Raw genomic sequence first — 22686 nt, 5'->3', positions numbered from 1 at the left:
GCTGGAAAGATTTCCAATAGCCCACCTCATTGACTCACTGCAGGCCTGCGGGCGGCCATTTTAACCTGTCAATATCAGCACTTGAGAAAAGGGTTGCATGGACAATGACTGCTGTCTTTTCTGTAATGGGATTTTGTTCAAACATTTAACTTATATCGTTATGTCAGTCTAACCCTCATGTTGTGTTCTAGTCTTTTCAACCTGGAGAGTATTTTCTTTGCCAAAATTTACTGATTTACAAGCAATTTTTAAAAAGTCAAATTAGGTAAAGGATTTTAAGCACGGCGTGAGGACAGAATTAGTTTGGAAAGATTCCCTAATTAAGATCCTAACGTTGTATCTCATCTGGTAAAGCTAGATCCACAGAGGTCCTGAGAATAATTACCAAGGAACACACTTGCTGATAAAACATTTATGCCTTAAATGCTCTTTGAATAATCTCTCAAAGGTTAAGACAAAAAAGGTGTTTAAAGATGTTTTAGTACATTAAACATAAGTTAATTGTATTTATAATAAATGAGAGCAAATATATTTGCAATATGTGCATTAGCCTAATTTCTAAAAATCTAAATTACAAAATTACTGTGGCATCCAATATCACTTTTGTTTTCATGTTTGTTTGTTTTTTTTTGCTTTAATGACAATTCAGCTATACAAAGTACATTTACAAATATATTTAAACTGTGATGGTATTCTTGCAAACATCCGTTTTGTAAACATTTGTGTTTTAAAAGTTTAAAATACTGTCCACAAGAAATGAGTTTGTTTTAGATGCAAAGTGCTACATACAAAAATGTAAGTATACACTTTAGATATGAACAGCAATCAAATCAAATTAAATCGCAATATCAAAAAGTTCTTAGGAAATTAGACATTAATGAAAATAATAATAATAATTAAAAAAAAAAACTTTTCAGTAACCACTATGAGGCATCACAGGGATCAGCTCCAGTAATATTGGGCTACAGGCCTAGTTTCTCACTCCAAATAGCTATCAGTGAGAGACATGAATAATGAATGGGATTTCTGATGTCCTGATACTCTAACACAATGGTGACCTTGACCAGATTTCATACTCTCCTCAGGATATATCCACTGGTCTAGGACAAAGCTCATTTCACCAAGTTGGTTTTAGGCATAAAATGAGTATTACACTGTAGAGGTTCATGATTGAGAATTGCAGTGTGGTAGAGCTGGACAACATCACCTTGCTATCAATCAGTGGCAGCTCTAGGTTCTTTGTTGTTGTTGTTGGGGGTGTTCAGGCGAGGCTTAACAGTTCAGAGGGGTGCTAAAAAACTAATTAAATTGAGAGAAAATAATGAATTCCTAAGCTTCAGCTAAGCATGCAAATTTAGCCGCCTTGTGTTTTTTATATACAGCAGCTTCACCTTTTTTTTTTTTTCTGTGATGTTGAACTTCTTATATGCCACTGTTATTAGTAATATAACTTCTAATGCCAACTGTCAAATATGACACTTACAAATTAATGCAATTTATGAACACACATAGAAAAGAGAGAATGCAGGGATTTCTTTCTTTTGTTATTATTTTCTTTTATTTATTTATTTTATACATATCTATTTACAATTTTTCTTTTTTGACCATCAAGCGTCGGTCACTCTCAATGCCAACTGGAAGGAAATCATTGTAAATTATATATTTTTTTTACAACAGATAAAGTGCTGACAATTCATAAAACTATGTCAACATGAGCTATTTTTTAAGAGTTACTACTCTGTGTGACGACAGACTCCTCTCAAACCTGAACTTCAGACTGAGACTGTCGACTTGTGCTATTGTTCTCATCTGAACTATTCTGCAAAGTGTCTGAATATTGCGGTCTTTTAAATGACATGATGCTCCATCGTGATAGCTGAATGCGTACTGTACATAAACTTTAGATCCTAAACATGCTTATTTTTCAATGTAAATGAAAGTGACACTGGGAGTTTAAAAAAGGAATATCATTAGGAAGTGCTTTTACACAATGTTTGACAACTAGAAATTGTCGAAATTGCTTGTCTTATTTTTGAACAATATATATATATATATACTGTTCGATATTTTGAAACCTAACAAAATTCATCTTGTTTAAACTGAAAACTGTGCAACCTAAATGTCACTTATCTGATTTTATTTAAATGTGCCACTTATATTTTTTTGGTTTCTGTATATTGCAATGACATCTATACATTTTGAATTGTAGTTTACATGTCCAAATACTTTTTGCTATGCAAGTAATATTTGAACAAAAATATGATATTTCATACTAGTAGACCTCTGATGTAGATTAAACTACGAGAGTGAAACTAAGTGAAACTGAGACACAGGCAAATAGAAGTGCTAATAAGCAATATATTACTACTGTTTCACTTAAAGAGCCACACAGATGGGAAATCAAAAATGACCTGTATTACAGTGTATGATGTAGCTGTCCATCTGTGTAAACAATGTGCAAATAATTAAACCAAAAAGTACACTATTTATAAAGTTATTGGGTTCTAAAGTAAGGAGTCGACTCTGAATCGCTGAAACGAGTCGTTATAGATTTCAAATCTTTTGACCATCTCTATGTACGTCACTAGGAGCACTTTGCATAATAATCTCCACCTACCGTCGAAACGGAACTCTGACCTGCCCCACCCCCCCACACAGACGCTCTGGTTGGTGTGAGAGCATCATGTCGAGGAGACCGTTTGTTTTATTTTCACTGCCAAAGAATGAAGATCAGAAGAACCAATGGCTAAAATTCATTTTCACCACAATACCAGAGCAGTACAACAAATCCCTTTTGCTGTGTTCACAACATTTCACTGATGACTGCTTTTCTAATCTCGGTGAGTACAGCGGGATGTTCAAAGCGTTTGGCCATAAAAGATGGTTCATTACCAACTTTATTTAGAACAACGAGCAATCTCCGAATCACAACGCGAAGTATGATTATGAAGTTATGTGTCTGTTTTCTCCCGAGCGTCTTATCAGTATGTGTGCTGTCTGCAGCCTGTCTGCGCTGATCGTCATGTACAAACACGTCATTAAAATGAAGTGTAACTTCGTGAATACTCAACGAAGAGACATGAGAGAGATATCTATAGAAAGCTTGACATGTCTACTTTAAAACTAAACAAGTGCTGCCGAAAACAGATATTCTTTGATAAAGTAATCCATATGAAAACAACGCGATGTCTGTTTTTCATGTCTCCCTTTATTATATCTAATGTGACCACGCCCCCGCGCTGAACACGCTATTCAGATTCAAACTGAAGCGCGCGGCTTGAATACACCCACACAGAAGAAAAAGCAGCGAGACTGTTCAAGTTTTTTATTTTACTGTTTGCTTCGCGATGAGAGGAATAAGACATAATTCACCCCAAACAGATGCTAACGCATAGTTTACCGTGGAGGTGTTATGATTCCTTCGAGTTTCGAAAATTCTGATTTTTTTTTTTTCCTGTATACATTTTATTAGTTCACCCATTCCTTGGGAATCACACCTCACCCATGATTTGTTGTTAAAACAGTTTGAAGAGTAGCAGCACACTGTCCAACATAATGATATAAAACTGGTAATCCATGGTAGTTTTTAAGCACTGGCAATGCTACCCTAAAATGTGGATTGAAAGGTTTTCTGCACCGTATGAAATAACACCAACAAATCCTTTAAGGAAGCAAAAACATCAGGAAACCACCTTATCACTTCTAAAATATTCATTTCTCATATTCCTGGTCATTTGTATTTTTCAGAGGATGTCCTCATGCATTATGCAGTGGAGCACTGGATGCCCTTACCTGATGGGGGCAGTCTCGTCTCCTTTGTCCAGCCAATCCTGTGGTGGGATGATGTACATGCACCAGAGGCCCCAGTTGTAGCCATGGGCTGCATTAGCGTATTGCTGCACCTCAAAGGTGTTGTACTTGATATTATCTATCGCAGGGAGGATTACCCTAGTGTGATCTTCTTTCACTCTTGTGAGGATAGGCTCAGCCCTGAATAAATGATAGAGATCAGGAGGAAAAAAGAAGAAGAAGAGAGAGAGATTGGGAGTTGAGACATATTGAGCCTTTCTTACTTTCAATATAAATAGTGGTTATATTCGTTCTACAAAGAGCAACAGAGGTAAAACAAGTGTTAGGATGTCAATGTGCAGTGCTCTTACACTATTTTATTAAAACATTCTCCAAAACACCTATACCAGAGCCTGAAAGCAGGACTGATGGGAGAACAACATGCTGTAATTTTACAACCGGGAAACATTTTTGTACAATAACACTGTACAATGAATCTTCTCAGATTTAATCCGTAATACCAAACTAAACCAAATATCAATTACAATATATTTATTTTCGGTATTGATGAATAATTAAAGTTGTTGACAAGGTGTTACATACACTGTGCCTTTTTGAATTTGTAAAATGCAATATAATTTGTACATCACACAGTCCAGATATTTAATTGTAATGCACAAATGTCTCAAGCAAACTGACATTGTAAATAACCAAAACAAAATAAATGCTACTTTCGCATTCAATTCAATCATAGTATACAGCTTCAGTGTTTACTTTAAAGCTTCAGTGTTTACTTTAAAATCCATGTGGCTGTTTCCAAGAATACTCTTGGGTAGAAAATTGATTCTGTCATTTTTGGAAATGAGCTTGTATTTCATTATCAAAACCGGTGTTGGTTTAAAAGGAGAACCATCAAGCCTGACAGTGTAATCATCACATATTGACATTTGCAGCAGAAGCAAATACAAGACAAACAAAAAAAACCTACAGAAACTTTTCATCAGTCCCTCCCATCAATGTCCTTTTTTGTGCCTTCTTCATCACCTCACAAAACATTTTTGTCTAGCTTTGTTCTTTGACTTTTAAATGTACTAGTTCTTCTTTTTACATCCTCCTATGTCTTTTCCTGTGGTATCCTTCATCTTTTTTTTTTTTTTTTTTTTTTTTTTTTTTTTTTTTGAGGTCATACTTAAAAAGCTTAATCACATTAAGGTAATGATCAACAGGGAGACATGAGTTTTAATAGGGCTGTGAGTGGGCTTTCATAAAAAAATAAAAAAATAAAATAGCCTGCTGAGAGGTTTCTTAATGTAAGTGTCCAATTAACAAGAAAAAAGTGTTTTAAAGGGGCTGTATATTGGTGTCATCTAGGACAGAGGAATTTTTATAAGGGATGGGGCAAGATTTCCATAGAGACTGTGGAGCATCTTTAAGGTAATACAATACTGTACAAAAGTTTGAGGTTGGTAAGATTTTGTAATGTTTCTCATGCTCACCAAGACTGCATTACTTTGATCAGAAATAATGTAAAAAATAATATTGTAGAACAGAATTATATATAAGTAACTGTTTTCTATTGTAATGCACTTTAAAATATGAATTAATCCTGTAACGGCAAAGTTGAATTTTCAGCAGCCATTACTTTAATATATGCAGCATGATAATGCTCGGCCCCATGTTTTAAGGACCTGTACACAATTCCTGGAAGCTGAAAACATCCCAGTTCTTGCATGGCCACCATACTCGCCGGACATGTAACCCTTGAGCATGTTTGGGATGCTCTGGATCGGCGTATACGACAGTGTGTTCCAGTTCCTGCCAATATCCAGCAACTTCACACAGCCACTGAAGAGGAGTGGACCAACATTCCACAGGCCACAATCAACAACCTGATCAACTCTGTGTAAAGGAGATGTGTTGTTCTGCATGACGCAAATGTGCTGCATTGCCTCGTCAAAGCCAAATTTCCAATTTTTAAAACCCTGTACCATTGCTAACACCGCTTTCAGTAATTTCAGTAATTGCTAGGATTAATTACAAAAGGGACTCTCTTTGGTATATGAAACAGGGTGGACAGTAGGGCAATGGTGATCAGTTCTTTCATTACCCATTAACTATGTATATTACATCAGAGATAATACCAAAATCTGAATGCACCCATAGTGGAGTCCAAAAGTATCCAGGAACATAGGATTTGGAATGTAATTTAAACATGGCAAAAAAAAAATAAAAAAATAAATAGATAGATAAAAATAAAAGAATACAAAATTAAGTTAAATTAAGGATGTTTCAAATTTTTAAACAAAGAAATCACAATAAAACTAATCATCATCATCATCATTTTTAATAAATATGTACTAATTATTATTTTTTCAGAATAATTGTCACTCAAATTGGTGATATTCTAATTTGTCAGGAAAAGTTCTGTATTAAATATGAAAAATGTAAAACAGAAGCATTTTCAGTCTCAGACATTTCGAATCCACAGTATATGTTCTACTCTGTGTTGTTATTGTTTACTAAAAATCTTTTTCTGTAATTAAAACAAAGCTGAAATAAAAAATATATATATTAAATTAAAAACTCTTAAAAAGTAAAATATATAAATAAATACATTTTAGAAATGTTGCCCTGCAAACAAATTGAAATAAGTTGAGGTTGAAGTAGTTAAATGATGGCAGACTAAAACATGCATTTATATAACAAAAATCTTAAACTCAAGACAGTGATAATAATGTACAATCTGTTCAATGATGAAACATTGAAACCACACATTTAAATGCAACCTGGGACCATAAGACAGTACAGTCCCACAACCATATGTCTATCCCTTACATCCCTTACTATCCCTGTATGTTTTCATTCATGTCAAATTAAACATGGCATTTACCTTGACTAAAGTCCACAGGGTGCATCATAAATCACTTATACTCTTCGTAGAAACAATAAACCACTGCACCTCGTGTACAGTCTCGGACAATTTGCTGAGTAAATGGAGTTCTATCACCCACTGTGCTTGACTTGGCATGTCATCATTTGGAGGTAAGTCCTGCTATCTTCACTGTCTTCCCCCTTTTACAGATAGCCAAGAAACACAGTCCTTTGAGATTAACCCCCATTCTTCACAACTGATGAAACTCCTGTGTGACTCCTGTGTGATCAAACTTTCTCTCATGTACCTCTATCAGAAAATGAAATCTTGCCTCTTCACTGAAGATCCCATGAATTGTTTGTGTTTGCTCAGTGTGCCGGGAATAGTGCCTGGTTAAAAGGTTAGGCTAGGGCAAAATGTTCCCCGAAGATTTTTTTGTTGTTGCTGTTTTTTATTTTTATTTTTTTCCTGTAGGATTGAGGATTTAATAATTTATGTGCTGTTTTTAAGCACATTATGGATCTGTTGGCCAGCTTAAAAGCTGGGATAGATTTATCGCCTTTGGACATGTTGCAGCCTGTCACAGTGAAGATGCGCTGGCCTCATCCTGTTAAATATTTTACTTTTTTCTCTCTTAAATATTTACCATTTTGCAATATTATACTCTAAAAATGAATAAGCGCAAATTAGATAGGGAACTCATTCCATTTGGTTGAAGCCTGCCCACTTGCAGTGCCACTCATATTAATTCAACTATAAACACAATGAGAATGTTTTGTTTACTGTGTGGAGACGTGCTGAGATCACGTTTGGTCTCATTCTGCACTGCGTATCTTGTCAGTGTCTGCTCTTGTATGGTCATTAGTTGTTGAGAAAATATTGAAAGTGTGTCCTGCTGAATTCAATTATTATTTTGGTCTATGGGTGTAAAAAAAAAAAAAATTACCGCACCAGCAAGTACGTGAAGGCTCTAACGTTCGACTTCACCGGGCAGGGACAGCGGCAAAGGATAAGTATCACTTTTTATTTCTCCTCTTTCCTATTACTTGTTTCAATTCTGTTTTCTTTTCTTTTGTTTCAATTTTTTACTATGTGTAAGTTAAATTATGTCTCAATGTATTATGTCTGTATACAGTAGGTCTTTTTATTAAGTTTTAGTTTTACTTCATTTGAGTTTAATACTTCAACAAACTAAATGGAAATGGAAATATATAGGTTTAAGGTTAAAAAAAAACATATTATTTTCCACATACTCTACATTAATGTTGCTCCTCTATGCCCTGCCTTTCTGAAATGAGTAAATTTTTACAAAGCTCATCATTTTGAAAAGCAAGGTGCACTCTGATTGGCCAGCTATCCAGTGAATTGTGATTGGCCGAATACCACAAGCGAGTGATGTAAATTATTCGCCCCTCATCATGCTGTAATGCCATGTCACGGCCTGGAGCGACGAGACAAAAACAATAAAGCCCATTATAAATGAGGTATTTGTTGCATCCAGTGAGGACATAATTACAGATTATAATGACTTATTCTGTCTTTTTACGCGTTGCGTTGCATTGTGCCGTGTAAACATAAAACCATGTCTGCATTTGTGATTGGAGAAATTACAAACAACAAATGCTACTCTACACTGTTCAAAACTCACGTTTGAATCATCAGTGGCAAATCCTTTAAATATAAAATGTACTTACAGACTGTGAGTCAGAACAGCCGGCATTGCAGTCTACTATCCCAGGATTAGGAAACCGTCCTCCATAATATGTGCTGCATACATCTGGATATTTGGTTTGAACTGTTCAGGAACAGTGTTGTAAATACAGCTTAACCACTGATTTCTATCTGTTTCTTCTCTTGAAAGGCCAAACAAAGCATTTACATGACTATGAGAGGTCATGATCAGTGGAGCTCCAAAATCATGATTCACCAAGGCAACAGCACAGACAAAAAGACATCCGCATACTTTGAGTAAACGCATACATTTTATTCTTAAGCATAAAGTGTTCATGGGTGTAGTCTACATGACTTTACAGACATTTGAGATATTAAATACATTTCATTCAGTGTCTATTTCAATGTGCAGCAGCTTTTATTCCCCCACATACTCTATAATCATTTCACGTAGTCAAATTTTTTTCACATAATTAAAGATTCTCAAATACGACCTGTTGCATTTCTTAAACTAATGAAATTAACATTTGACTTCTAATCAGTCAACAGCAAGAAGGCTCGGAAAATAATGAAGAACAGATGAAGAGGAGATGGCCATAATACCAAGTGTTGTAAGAATACTAAAATCAAACAGTAAAAAAATAATAACTCTTGCTTTTGTATTTGTAGGAAATAAAGATGACACAATAAATTGTGCATAATTTGTGTTTATGTAACAGCTGTGGTGGTGGTTACAGCATATATTTTCAGACTACACTTCCATACGGCATCCTTCCATTCCATATCTGTTTCATTTTTGGAAGGTACAATGATGGGAATATGCGCATCATCAATGCACACAACCACACTGGAACCATACTTCTAATTATTGGGTTACTTTCAGAGGTTGGTGCAAGATGTTATCAAGTGAATGTCAGCGAGGCACACCTTCATTAATGCTCTGCATAGAGCAGCCTTACTAATGTGCTCTGCATTCCCGATATAGAAAACTACCAAATAAATATGCATGTGGATATGGCACCAAAAATGTACTCCCTAAAAATGAATACAGTCTCCTTATCTACAGTATTAAAGGACATGCCATTTTTGTTATTTAATGGTGTCTGATGTTTTTTATATAATAAAAAAATATTTTTTTATTTAAAAAAATCATCTTGTTTACATTTACATTAAGATGATTTTTCTTACCCCATGTCAGATAATTTTACCTGTTTTAAGTAAAATGCACTTAAATGCACTTGTTTTCCCCTATGGAACAAAGAACAAACATCTTAGGCTATTGTTTTTACTAATATAGAAAATGCATTGTGATTTAAGAATTTGTAGATATTTGTACTTGGAATAAGACAGAATTACTCGGAAAGAAAAGCATTTTTGCAGTGTGAATGAATCAGGTATTTAAACATAACTTACACTTTAAAAAGGGGGAGGAGACCGTAAGAAACTGGGTTAATCTAAGAAAACCTGTTTCCGACCAAGTTATGACAGAATGACAGCGACAGAACATAAAACACATAATAAAAGAATAAAAAATACAAAAAAAAAATTTCCCTCATTTAAGGGTTAACATGCTCAGAATTTTCACTAATCCTCCTTTATGAAATGGCCCTCAGATATCACTGGCGGTCAACCTCTCACTGTGTGCTTTTAGCTCCATTTTGGAAGTAACCTACTGTGTTTGTACTTACAATTGACTGACTTCAGAAATGCTCATTCCTCGTACTTCATTAGCTCTAATCACTTTAATTTTTTTCATCTGGAGTTCTTCATCAGGTTCCAGAAGATTAGTGTGTTAAAAGGTGAATCAACAATTATGTAAAACAGTTCCACACACAAAAAAGTCTTCAATAATGTATTCTCTAATATAAAACTGCACAGATCTTTAGTTCTGACAATATCACATTAAAGGCTCTAAAAAGGCACAAAACGAAATCATAATACCTTATTTTACCAATATCACAACCTCACAATTCTTAATTTGCTGTACATGTCAACACCTGTTCCAATAAATACAGAACACTTTTAATTCAAACTCTGTTTCCATGTTTCCATTACCTTATTAGAAATGTTACACTTGATTTCTTACCTTAGTTCTTTAACACAAATTAGAGTGCGCCTACACAAATAGTAATGACCTACAGTACCAGACATTTGGCTCAATATACAAATAATTAAACCATTTAGTGCACCACAGTTTTTAATTCATTTTAAAACTGTTAGTAGCCTGATGTAGCCTTGTGGTTAAAGATTCAATCTGATCTGACCCTGCACAAAGGGAAATCTATAAACCATCATCATGTGCCCTTGAGCAAGACACTTGTTTTGGATAAAATTGTCGGCTGAATGACAAATATGTAATAATTTTTATACTGAGATTCACTTGCTGAGCTAATGTAAACATCTGAAAATCTACTGAATAAGCAATCGAAAGGTGATCTCTATAGTGTAACTGAAAGGTACACAGAAAGACTTTAATTGGGAGGAACGAGGCCTTGAACCCTTGAAGGTTTGCTTGAAATGTTCATGAAGGCTCCTGGAGGGATCTGTGTATGTAGTGAAAACTATGTATTGATAAATGTTTTCATTGAGACACTGAGGTCAGAGTGAATAGAAGTCGGCCTTCAAGTGATGACCCACTCAGTAATCTAATTACTATACAAACCTGCTCTGTTGAAAGAGCACTAATATCCCTCTCCTCTTCCATAGTCAGCAACAGAAGGATATCTATCTATCTATCTATCTATCTATCTATCTATCTATCTATTGATCGATACAGTTTAAATCAGTCCCTCTGATTTTTATCAATGTTGCGATCACTGAACTCAACGCAAAATCAACAAACTGCACCCCCCCCCCACCCTCGATTCTGCGTAATATCACTGCAAAATAATCCTAAAAATTAAGGTCTCACAAAAAAAAAAAAAATTATATATATATATATATATATATATATATATATATATATATATATAATTATCAAACTGAATCATCCTTAATTTTATTATAGTTAGAATGTATTATTTTCACAAGGATAAATGCTGTGCACCTCATGTTGTGCAGTGAGTGATCTGTGTGAAACAATATGGAAGTCAAACTCACTTGTTTGTGATAGTTGTTCATGAGTCCCTTGTTTGTCCTGAACAGTTAAACTGTCCACTGTTGTTTTTTTTTAATTTAGTACTGCCCTTCAGAAGATACTTATATATTTACCAGAAGAGAAAATAATTTCAATTTACCCTGATCTTCAAATTTAAAAAGTTTTAACCTCCAGGCTCTTAATTCCTCGTTTTCCCTTTTGGAGCATCAGTGAGTGTTTGTACTTTTTAAAATAGTTGTGTATGAGTTCCTCAGTTACCATCAGTGTGAAAAAAATTGATGAAAGATACAAATACGCAAAAGATGCTGGAAAACCAAAGAATTTATGCTATCCTAAAATATCACATCACATTTTTCGCAAATATCTGGAAATTACCACCACAAAATCAGTCGTTTTGATTGCAAAAAATCACAAAAACAATTTGGGAAATCCTGGAGCGGCTGTTAAGTGGACTTCACTTTTACATTGTAGCTCTGCAGCACACACACATTTAACAGTCAGCTAAAACACACAAGCACTTTATAGTTTTCTGGCTCTGTAAAACACACACACACACACACTTATTTTCACCTGCTATAAGTGCAGCCAAGTCCTGTAACATCAACAAGGCCACATTCTGGCCCACAATCCATCTCAGTTATCAGTCTCTGCCATCCTTTATTGCCATAGTATGAACAATGGGATGTTTTGGCACCTTTGTTTATGAATACACTTAGAGCTACAGTTTTCATATACACTGAAGCAAAGGTGAAAGCATACAAATGGCCAATTGTACACAATTTACATACAATTCAGCAATAATCTCTTGGAGCGATTTGTGCTCTTATACATAAAAGGAAAGTAGAATAGTGTATAACAAATTCGAAAGATGAAATTCAAATCCTAAATCACAGTTAAACACTCTTCCACCCCATTCCCTATTTTCCATTATTTGTTCCCGCTTCAAACTCTAAAATCTACACAATAAACTGGGACAAGATAAAGTGTTTTTACAATTAAAACAATTACACTCTTCAGCTTTAAAAACATTTCAAAAGATTTACAAAAGAATAACACTCACAGAAAAAGCTGATAAACAACTACTGTACACTTGTTTATATTGTTGTGGGACATATACCTACAGGACTTTATGATGTTTCTGTTGTTGCTATTAAATCTATCTAAAGCCACATATATATAATACATTTCAGTTGCTCTAATATATTACTGTGTTTCTCCCTTTAAATCGAATAGAGCTCCTCAGAAACATAAAGCAGAGATGCAGGAAGAAACTGAAGGAGAGAGAAAAGGTGTGAGAGACAGAGAGAAGTAGAGATGAGAGATGAGAGATCAGAGAATCAGCATGTCCAACACAAGAGTGAACAATGCCGGCTGGAAGAAAAGGACACAGGCCAAAATGAGGTGGGAGGGTGGACATAATTAAAAAAAAGAAAAAAGCTGGCCTACAGATGAGGGCTTTACAATTATCAGTCAACCGTCTAATGACGCACACGCATACACACAATGCGTTTCAGAATGATAAACGACTTAAGTCATGAATAATCAATAATGCTCACCAGAGGCCTCCAGTATTCATACAATCACAGCTAATTCTGCCAGTCTACCAAACACTGCGCAGGGCCATCTATAAAGGTTAAGTTTGATAAATAATGAAACTCTCTCAGGAGCCTGATACTTTAATACGCGGATGTATGTACAATGCATACTGAAATACACACTGATTGTGAGATGCGAAGGTAGATCTTGTTCAGTTTAGGCAGCTGAAAATTCTGAATAAAAACACCAAGATGCAAATACAAATCACAAAATGTGCATAAAACAAGATGCTTGGACATTCAGAATGTAATGCAATTTGAACTCTAAGGAGATACAATTAAAATTAATTTTAAAAACATAATGCTGAAACTGTTATTTTTGTCGAGGCAAACTTGAATGTTGACTAGACAATGTCTTGTTTAAAAGGTTTTAGACAATTTTATTCCTGTCATTCCAATTCAACTTTGCCTCAATAAGTCATGATTAATGAATGAGTTTAGAACACTTTGCTGGAGGAAAGGTTTTGTGTGAGGCACAGTAGAAGCAATTTATGACCCACTGGACTGGCTACATACTGTAACTTCATGCCACATACACAGACCCAATACATCTTGAAGCTGACAGGCCGTCAAGCTCAAATTAGGGTAGAATTACAGGCTGGGGTATAATTTGTTATATGCTGTCCACAAGTGTCACTCACACTGAAGACTGAAACACCTTTAGAAAATTACATAATTCACAAGCTAGCGCTCTGCAGACAACAAACTAAATTACACGTATGCAACTGTATGTGGAGTAGAGTGACTGCAAAATTCACCCATGCCAACATCTACTATAATCAAAACTTATTTTACTTGTCCCTTTAATATAACGCAGAATATATCGAATTATAAGTACTGTACATGCTTTCAAAATTTTGCAGCCGGTAAGAAGTTTGAATATTTTTGAAAGAAAAACTGCATTTATTCGATACAAAAAGAAAAAGAAAAAAATACAGTAAAAACATTAATACTGTGATGAATAAAGTGTCACATAATTTTTCAGAAAATCATTCTACTATGCTGATTTGCTGATGAATTACCATTATTCTTATTATAATAAATATTGGAAATAGTGCTGCTTTTAATATTTTTATTATCATAACATTGATAATAATGAGAAAGTGCTTACTTGAGTAGCAAATTAGCATATTACAATCATTTCTGAACGATCATTTGACACTTAAGACAGGCTGCAGGGTCTCACATCCCTTGGCATTTGTAGTACAATGCACAACATGACTGTGACGAGTGGGGCGGGGCCGAGGGATGTGGGAACGAGCGAGGCCGGTGGAGTGATTGGGAAATGAATGACACCTGCGACCCATCGCCGGTCTCGAGTCCCACAGAGGAGATGGAAGGATATAAAACTGGAGCGACGACAGTGAAGGTGGAGAGAGGACAAGGCCTAAGCTTTATTTTATGTTTTGGATTTTAGTTGTGTGCATCAATCATCCGTGAGGGGCTGATGCGCTGTTTTGTGTTTATTTTGAGGATTAAAGTTTCAGTTGATTGTCCGCCGGTTCCCGCCTCCTTCTTGCCGATGATTAGGAAGTTTTTATTATTACATTACTCATTCTTTTCCACAGTATCTACCAAATATACACTGATGCAAGCAGCTTCTCTCAAATAGGCCTAATTTATACAAATTAACTTCCTGTCCTCTTACTCCGATATTGCTTGTGCACACTCAGACTGTGTGCAACCCCGATCTCTCCATGCTTTTAAAGTAGAAATAATGAATCTTTGCTCCTAGGTTAAACTTTGTTACAAGTTATCAGCCATTTAGAATAGATCCACACCTGACCGATGAAAATGCTACTAGAAATGTTATTGGCTGTAAGTGAAATGCACCAGAAAGTCTTTCAACAATCAAAGATGGAACTTTAATTTCTTTACAATGTAAGTTTATGCTAGAAATGTTTCAGAATGGGATACTTGCATGATTCATACATATAAACATCCTAGTCTGCCTAACTGCATCACTACATTTTACATCTGTGGTTCCATTTATCTAAATGAATAACATCAATGGCTCTAAAATCACTGCTTATAAAAATGCAGTGTTGTCATATTTCAAATATCTCTACTGAATTGAGGTCATTTGTTTTAGAATTTTATTGCTGTGTACTTGTGAAATCAAAGTTAAAATCAAGCTTGCTTTTGCTGTAAGGTTTTGTAACAAAGTTGCCCTATTTTAAAGACACAAATACGCAGAATGAGCAAATGTTAAAGATTGAGATTTTCTAATGTAACTAATCAATTTATTTTTATCTAAATAAAATTGTTCATCATATAAAGTCAACGTGTCTTTTTAGAAGACCACTCAAAGCTTGAAATAATGATTGCCTTGAAAAAAGGGACAGACTAAAAAAATGAGATATTCAAATACTGTATACAGTATGTGGAATTTCATCTGGGATTTCAGTATGGAGACAAAGGTTAGGGTTATAATTTTTCAGTATGACATTGTGGGTGTATATTAGCACAGTTTGGTGCATTTTGTGCCATTTAGCAGAGCGTTAGGACCCAGAAGCAGTGAAGCGTGAGGTCAAACGTAACAAACAGATATTCTTAACCACTTCTATCCAACTTTGAATCTGCTATGAGCAAGAGGTGGAGTGGAGGTGCACCACAATAAAACCCCGCCCTCATTGAAGTCAGTTGCAACTTCCGGTTCACAGGTACTGTCCATTTTGCAAGGTACTGAAGTTAGAAATTCCTGTATCGTGACCACCAATTTCACATCATTCGTCAATAAGATAAAAGTGGTTTTTGTTGGTAGCTATTATCCACATACATCTTTGATATGTATCAATATTTATTGGTAATTAATTAAATATCGACAGCTAAAAAGTAACTAGTAACTAGAGTAGTTTTTTAGAAGAGTAATTTGTACTTTGTTGTACTTAAGTAAAAATTATCAGTACTCTTTCCACCACTGTATTACTGATCCCCTCTGTGCATAAAAGCATTGATTTGAGTAGCAGTGGTTTGCATCGGCAGCAGTGATTTGAGTTGAAAAGATTTGCTGAACCTGTCAGCAGGTAGACAGGAGGCTGACAGATAACTGAAAAAAGACCATAATACCTTTTCCATTGCCCAGGGGTCCAGGTTTTATGCTCAATACACCAGGTTATGTCTTTGTGTGTTGGCCTTGAAAACAAGAGGATTCGGAACAGCAGCCCTGCCATAAATCTAAGCTTTGTGAAGCTCATGACATACAGGTTGTTGGTTTTTTTCCCTAGTGAAGAGGATTCAGGTCTGTGGTCACATTTGAGGAGCTACTTTTGTACCACTTAGCAAATATCCTGTGAAGCATCCATTCTACTCCTTCTGGGAAAGGCAAAAACTTGAGCAATAAATGAACTGTGCTTACTGACTCTGTCTATTTGCACACTCTGTATGGGTTGTTTCAGTTACCATTTTAATTCATAAAGAAATTACTAAGTAACAGCAAAAACACAGTCACAAAATCTGAGGTCAGCACAATCTGTGTGGCATTTACGGTAAATATTTAAGGTACAGTACTATATGAGTGCTTCGTGAAAGAGTAAATAATTTCATCACCATTTACCATTCATCCTTATGTCACACCAAACCTATATGACATAATATCTTTTGCTGAACACAAAATAAGTTATTTTAAATATTTAAACTACTTTTGTCATAGAGTCAAAATGGTTTACCCCAACAATAGACCCTCTTACATTCATAGTATGGCAAAAAAAAAAAAAAATGAAACAGCAAAATATTTTCTTTTGTGCTCAATAACTTGAGGGTGAGTAATGTACGGCCTAAGAAAATTACATAAGCTTTAGTTTTAGTGAATTTACTGCTATATTTTAAAACCTGTTGTCCTTAAAACATGAACAAGTGATGTGACATACAGCAAAGTATGGTAACCCATACTCAGAATTTGTGCTCTGCATTTAACCCATCCAAAGCGCACACACACTGCAGTGGGCTGCCATTTATGTTGAAGCACCCAGGGAGCAGTTGGGAGTTCGGTGCCTTTTTCAAGGGCACCTAAGTCACGGTATTGCCGGCCCGAGACTCAAACCCACAACCTTAGGGTTAGGAGTCCAACTCCCTAACCACTAAGCAACAACTTACCCATGGGAAGTTCATCATTGTTCTCATGACTTCCCACTGGCCTCTTTGGAATTCTGTTAGTTGCCTCCAGGTTGCTTTGAAACAAATATATCTAAGTGCTAATTGTCAAACTTCCAGCACAGCATACTGACAATTTGAAATCAACTTTCATTTGAAGCTTTGCTTGTAAGTGTGGTTACATCAAGTTACTTTAACGTGATGTTTCTATAAATAGAAAAAAAGTTATTATCTATGCATCAAATGTGTTTTTAAAAAGAAATAATTAAACATGGGGTAACAACATGCAGACTACATGAATTTAAAGTCCAGAGTCAGGTGGATCAATTGGATAACATTAAGATAACAACTGAAGGAATAGGGCAGTGCTCACATGAGGAGAGGTGTTCATCATTGTTATCAAGGGATTTTATTATTGCGATAACTGTATGTTAAAGGCTTCATGAGGAATCACATTTTCCTTGATCTTTTTGACATAATATATAAGACCGTGGTGTGCTATGAAAACATATGCTAATTTCGAAACTGCTTATTTTACATGTGAAAGGGGGTGTTTCTTAAAGGCTAAGCAGAAGAAAAAAAAAATCTGTTTATTTCTAAGAGCCAGACAGAGGTTGGAAAATCGGTATGAAAAACTAAATAATGACTGTTTTTGACATTAAAAAAGCCTTTTAATGTTAGGGTAATGCTTGAGGGGGAATATAACAAATTATGATATGACCTCCTTTAAATACAAAACTAAAATGCATTTAATTTCTGACTTTTTCATTTCACACCTTGAAATTTGGAGCGGAAGTTTTGCATGAGGGAAGTGATAATGAAACTTTAATTTAATTTTAGCTCCAAAATTAGGTATGTATCTCCTGTCTTTCCAACCATAGGTTTGGCATCATGTGCCTGAGACGGTGGCCCCATTTAGTGATCATCTATCCATGAAATGTTTATGTTTTGGAACAAACAGGAAAACTCATTAATGGTTAATCCATAATTCCCAAATGGAGGTCATACTAATCTAATGTGAGGTCTTAATGAGAACTCTTTGTTGTCGAGTTGAAGGAGGTGACAGATGAAGGATGCTTGAGTTCATTTAAGGATTGTAAGTGCAGTGGGTTCAGCAAGTCTCAGCACATCGGAGTCCTAAACGGTATGTTCAAGTTTGAAAAGATTTTTCAGCAGGACAGCCCGTTACAAATGGTTATTTAATTTGGGGCACATCTCATTGATCCATTTTTGAGATCATTAATCTATCAGTTCATTTTTGACAGATGCTTTAGATAAAAATCAATCAGGCTGCTTTCCTTACTAAAGTCTAAGCTACCATTGATGTCATGATGAATATTCTCTGATAAATCAACCCTTTGTCATGTGAAGCATGTCAGTTATGTTCTTAATGATGAGACAATGCCTTATAAAATTATAAAAGAATCAATACCACTTACCAGCCTGTGTTGAACTCCACGTGGGCATCAAAGAAGCCCACAACAGGAGCAGTGGCTGCGTTCCAGCCATGAATCCTGGCCCGTATAAGTCCCTCTCTTTTACTGTTCCTTACGATCTTCACCAGGCCGGGATATCGCTTATTCACGTAATGATCCAGATTGAACTTCAACTCCACTACGAGAGAAAAAAAAAAGAGCATGTTAAGGAAGGAAGTCCAAACCTCCTAATTCAATAATAGAGACTTTCGACATTTGTCTTTTTATTATATGAAGGTCACATAGTCTTGGAAAAACCCTTTTCTTTCATGCCACATGTGCATTTTTATTTTTGTAACTTTTATGCACAGATTGTATTGTGAAGGCATTGATTATTAATGGTTTTTGATCTTATAAATTCATATTAATGCTAAAAAAAAGAGAAATAAACCAAAATGTTAACAATGTCACTTAGCTGTATTGTAATTTTTTGTTACAAATAATTTTTCTAATGTTAGTGTACTTGGTTACCAAGGACACCAAGGATGTAGCTCATCTCAAGCGTACTTCATTCATTATGTATTTATTGGATACATAAAATGCTAGCTATGAAATCTTAACAAGTCTCTTGTCTCTTAACAAGACATATTTGAGATGTGATGGAAATATTCCCCCAAACAAGACAAAATCATCTTGTGATATAGTTATAAGCACAGTTATATGTCAGGAAAAATAAATAAATGTGTATATTAGTTAGAGTCTGAAAAGTGTGTTTTATGGCTAAAATCTGAAGAAACAACCCTAATTTCTTGAAGGTTCTTTATTACAATCTACATTCCCATGGAACCTTTCCATTGCACAAATGTTCTTTAAATGTTTTTCACACACACACACAATGTTATTTTAAAAACTGTTCACTCAAAGGTTCTTTGTGGAACCAAAAACAGCTCTTCTATGGCATCACTGCAAAAGCCTCTTTCAGAACCTTTATTTTAAAAAGTGTATCACTTTCGTTCATGATTCTGAACAAAAACAAACACTGTAAAAGCGTTCAGGTTTAAAGAAGAGGCTTGTGTTGATTTCTGTAATATATAAACTTACAGCATCAGAGAAAAAGGTTTTAGTGGCACTACAGATGACACCATAAATAAATCTGCCTGAATTTCCCCACTCCTTTAGTCTCTCAGAGTTAGCTATCTGTCCTCATTCAATAAGAACTCTGAGAGGTAAACAAATGGAGTTCAAGGAGAGCACGCACACACTCACTGAGACAAACACACACATACACACACTCAAGGAAGATAGATGAGTGCTTGGGCTCTTTCCTGCAGGTTGCTGAGTGCTCTAGTTTCTAAGGGGAGAGGAATATAGAGGAACAGAGCACTCTTTAAGGCACTGATGCACACAACTACCTCCCCTCTCATTAATCAGCTCAGAAGAACGATTGACAATTCAATGTTTCAGTGCAATGGGAAACCCTGGCACTGGACTTAATCACTCAAGAATATGTTGGAAATTATTTTACTTAAAAAGTGAGATGTTTTAAGCTTGCCCATAAAGACGTATAGGTCACACACACACACTGTAATGTTTTGGGAGTGACAACCACATTTAAATACCAAAGTAAATCCCCAACCCGATCTCATGGCAATTCATACATTTTTCACAAGGTGGCTTATTCGTACGAATTCGTACGACCACACTCGTACAAATTCATACGATTGTTGCCAAATCGTACGTATTTTACGAGTTGCACAATTTATATGAATTTGTACGAATGACCTACACCTAGCCCCGCCCCTAAACCTAACCGTCACTGGGGTTTAGACAAATCGTATAAAATCGTACACATGAGGTCGTACAAATTCGTACGAATAAGCCACCTCGTAAAATACGTACGAATTGGCCGTGAGATAGCATTGAAATCCCCTAGATTAGTTTTGTTTGGTTACGAAACAGAACTCACTAGAAACTAAACCATGGTAGACAGCAACATTCTGCTGTCTCACGTGTTTGGTATCCACTATTAAAGGACAATTAGTTATAATTGACTGCCAAATGACCAAAGACTCATTCTGTTTGTCGATTTTAACTAAACCACCATCAACAGAGCAATCATGTTTTGTTAATGATTGGAAAGCTATCTCACAGAGTGCACTCTTGAAGGGGTTCCATGTCCACTTAATACTAGAGACACTTATTTAGCGACTTTGTGGCTTGTTTTTCGGGCTCCAGTTTATGGAGTTAATAAAGTAAAGGGCTGTTGTCACTACCTGAGCCAAGTATGGTGTCCTATACTCTGAATTTGTGCTCTGCATTTAACCCATTCAGGTGCACACACACAGTAGTGAGTAGGGAACACACACCCAAAGCAGTGCACAGCCATTTTTGCTGCATTGCCTAGGGAGAAGTTGGGGGTTCGGTGCATTGCCCAAGGGTCTCACCTCAGTTGTGGTACCACTGGTTATTCACTCCCACCACCTACTGTACAATCCCTGCCGGTACTGAGACTCAAACCCATGAGCTTACTGTTACAAGTTTGATTCTCTAACCATTAGGCCACAACTTGTGAGTAATTTGGTTGTAGATTGCAGTTGTCACTCCTGGAAATTAATGAAATGTGTGTCTGATTAAAGTGTCCATTAAATTAATAAATGTATTTATAAAAGTACAGTACATAAATATGTTAATAAATTATATTCATGCTCACTGCTTTTAATGTCAGCTCTGCTCCAGTTATCATAACATGGCCATATTAGGGCGGGTACAAAATGCAATTCAGCGTGCGTCGAACAGCACACACACACACATACATAAATGTGTTGTGGAAAGTTATAGGATTCCCTCTGGTGCGTTCTGAACGAGATTGAAATTAAGAATCATGAGGGTGAAATATTTTATAAACATTCACCAATCAATAAAGAACAAATATCCATCCATCATACTGTGAACAGAAAAATAAGTTCTGGAACACAGCAGATCATAATTGAGCATTATGAAAATATTTGAAATGCATGCTGATCCTGATAGATGAGCTATGTCAAAGGGATTGTTTTGCTTTATTTAATCAACATAGAGGCTTTATCATTTTTCATCTGCATATATCAAGAACTCTGGCTTGATATACAACCATTCACAATAACTAGTGAAGGCTGCATATGGCACTGGAATAGCAATTAATGCAATTAAAGAGACATTTTCCTCATGGATGCACACGTGTATGTGTGTACCAATAGGATTCTGTAAAACAGGGATCATACACAAAAAAATACAATTCAAAAGTTCTCCTTTTTGTTCGACTGTATTAAAAAAAAGTGATCAATGGGTTTGGAACGACATGAAGGTGAGTAAATGGTGAATAAAATTATTGTTTTGTGGTGAAAACTAATTTTATCCACAGAATTTGGCCAACTATACAATTAAATTCCTGATGAATTAGGATTTTAATTGTGTAGTTTGCTTTTGAGGATAAAGCCAGATGTAATTTACTAGCTGGATCCTCAAATGAAAGAATGTCCTTGAAAAGTATTAAACAAACTCTTTATCTAAAGGGCCTAAAATCATTTTAATTTGGATTGAAACCCATTATTATCTGTTTACAAGCGATGTCTAAATGAATTGAATTTCAAGGGCACGATACCACTCCGTGTCTGACGAGATGAGAAAAATAGACATAATGTCCCTTAATATTATTCACAAGGTGAGAATGAATGTTACCCTGCATAACAGGATTCAGCTGAGATTAATCCAAACAGACAGGGATGATGGAGGGACAGAAAAGGAGGACAAAAACCTTATTGGCTTCAGTGAATGGTGTAACACGAGAATGGCACTCTATTAAATGTCTTCATAATGGACAGAAAACTTAGAGAGCAAGAGACATGCTTGTTAAGGTCAATTCATTATTCATAGTGCTAAAACTGCCGGTACCTCCAGCTGTTTTTTTGGGCTCAAGCTCTAAACTGGAGACAACAAACTACAGCTCTGAGAAAAGGTCAAGTAGGCAACCTTTGCATGTTAACAGTTTAATGTCAGCTGGAAGAAGCTGAAGCATCAGCAGGAAATTAGCATATGAAATTAGAAATGGTCAACACCCCATCCAAAGAAGCTGACTGTGTGAGATAAATATATATATATATATATATATATATATAT

General features: G+C 35.5%; 1 protein-coding gene across 2 annotated transcripts in view; it reads right to left on the bottom strand.

Moving 5' to 3' along the window:
- Positions 1-22686, bottom strand: part of galnt9 (polypeptide N-acetylgalactosaminyltransferase 9) — a 92134-nt gene that overhangs the window by 32398 nt on the left and 37050 nt on the right. For both annotated transcript variants that reach the window (XM_052596494.1, XM_052596483.1), the window contains exons 4-5: positions 18556-18730; positions 3793-3990 (exon numbers count right to left, since the gene is read on the bottom strand). In XM_052596494.1, coding sequence (XP_052452454.1) covers positions 3793-3990; positions 18556-18730 — 373 coding nt within the window. The remainder of the gene's footprint in view (positions 1-3792; positions 3991-18555; positions 18731-22686) is intronic.

Source organism: Carassius gibelio, chromosome A5 (assembly GCF_023724105.1).
Source record: "Carassius gibelio isolate Cgi1373 ecotype wild population from Czech Republic chromosome A5, carGib1.2-hapl.c, whole genome shotgun sequence".
Taxonomy (NCBI): Eukaryota; Metazoa; Chordata; class Actinopteri; order Cypriniformes; family Cyprinidae; genus Carassius; species Carassius gibelio.
The sequence above is the reverse complement of the archived record's forward strand: the minus strand, read 5'-3'. Positions and strand labels throughout refer to the sequence as shown.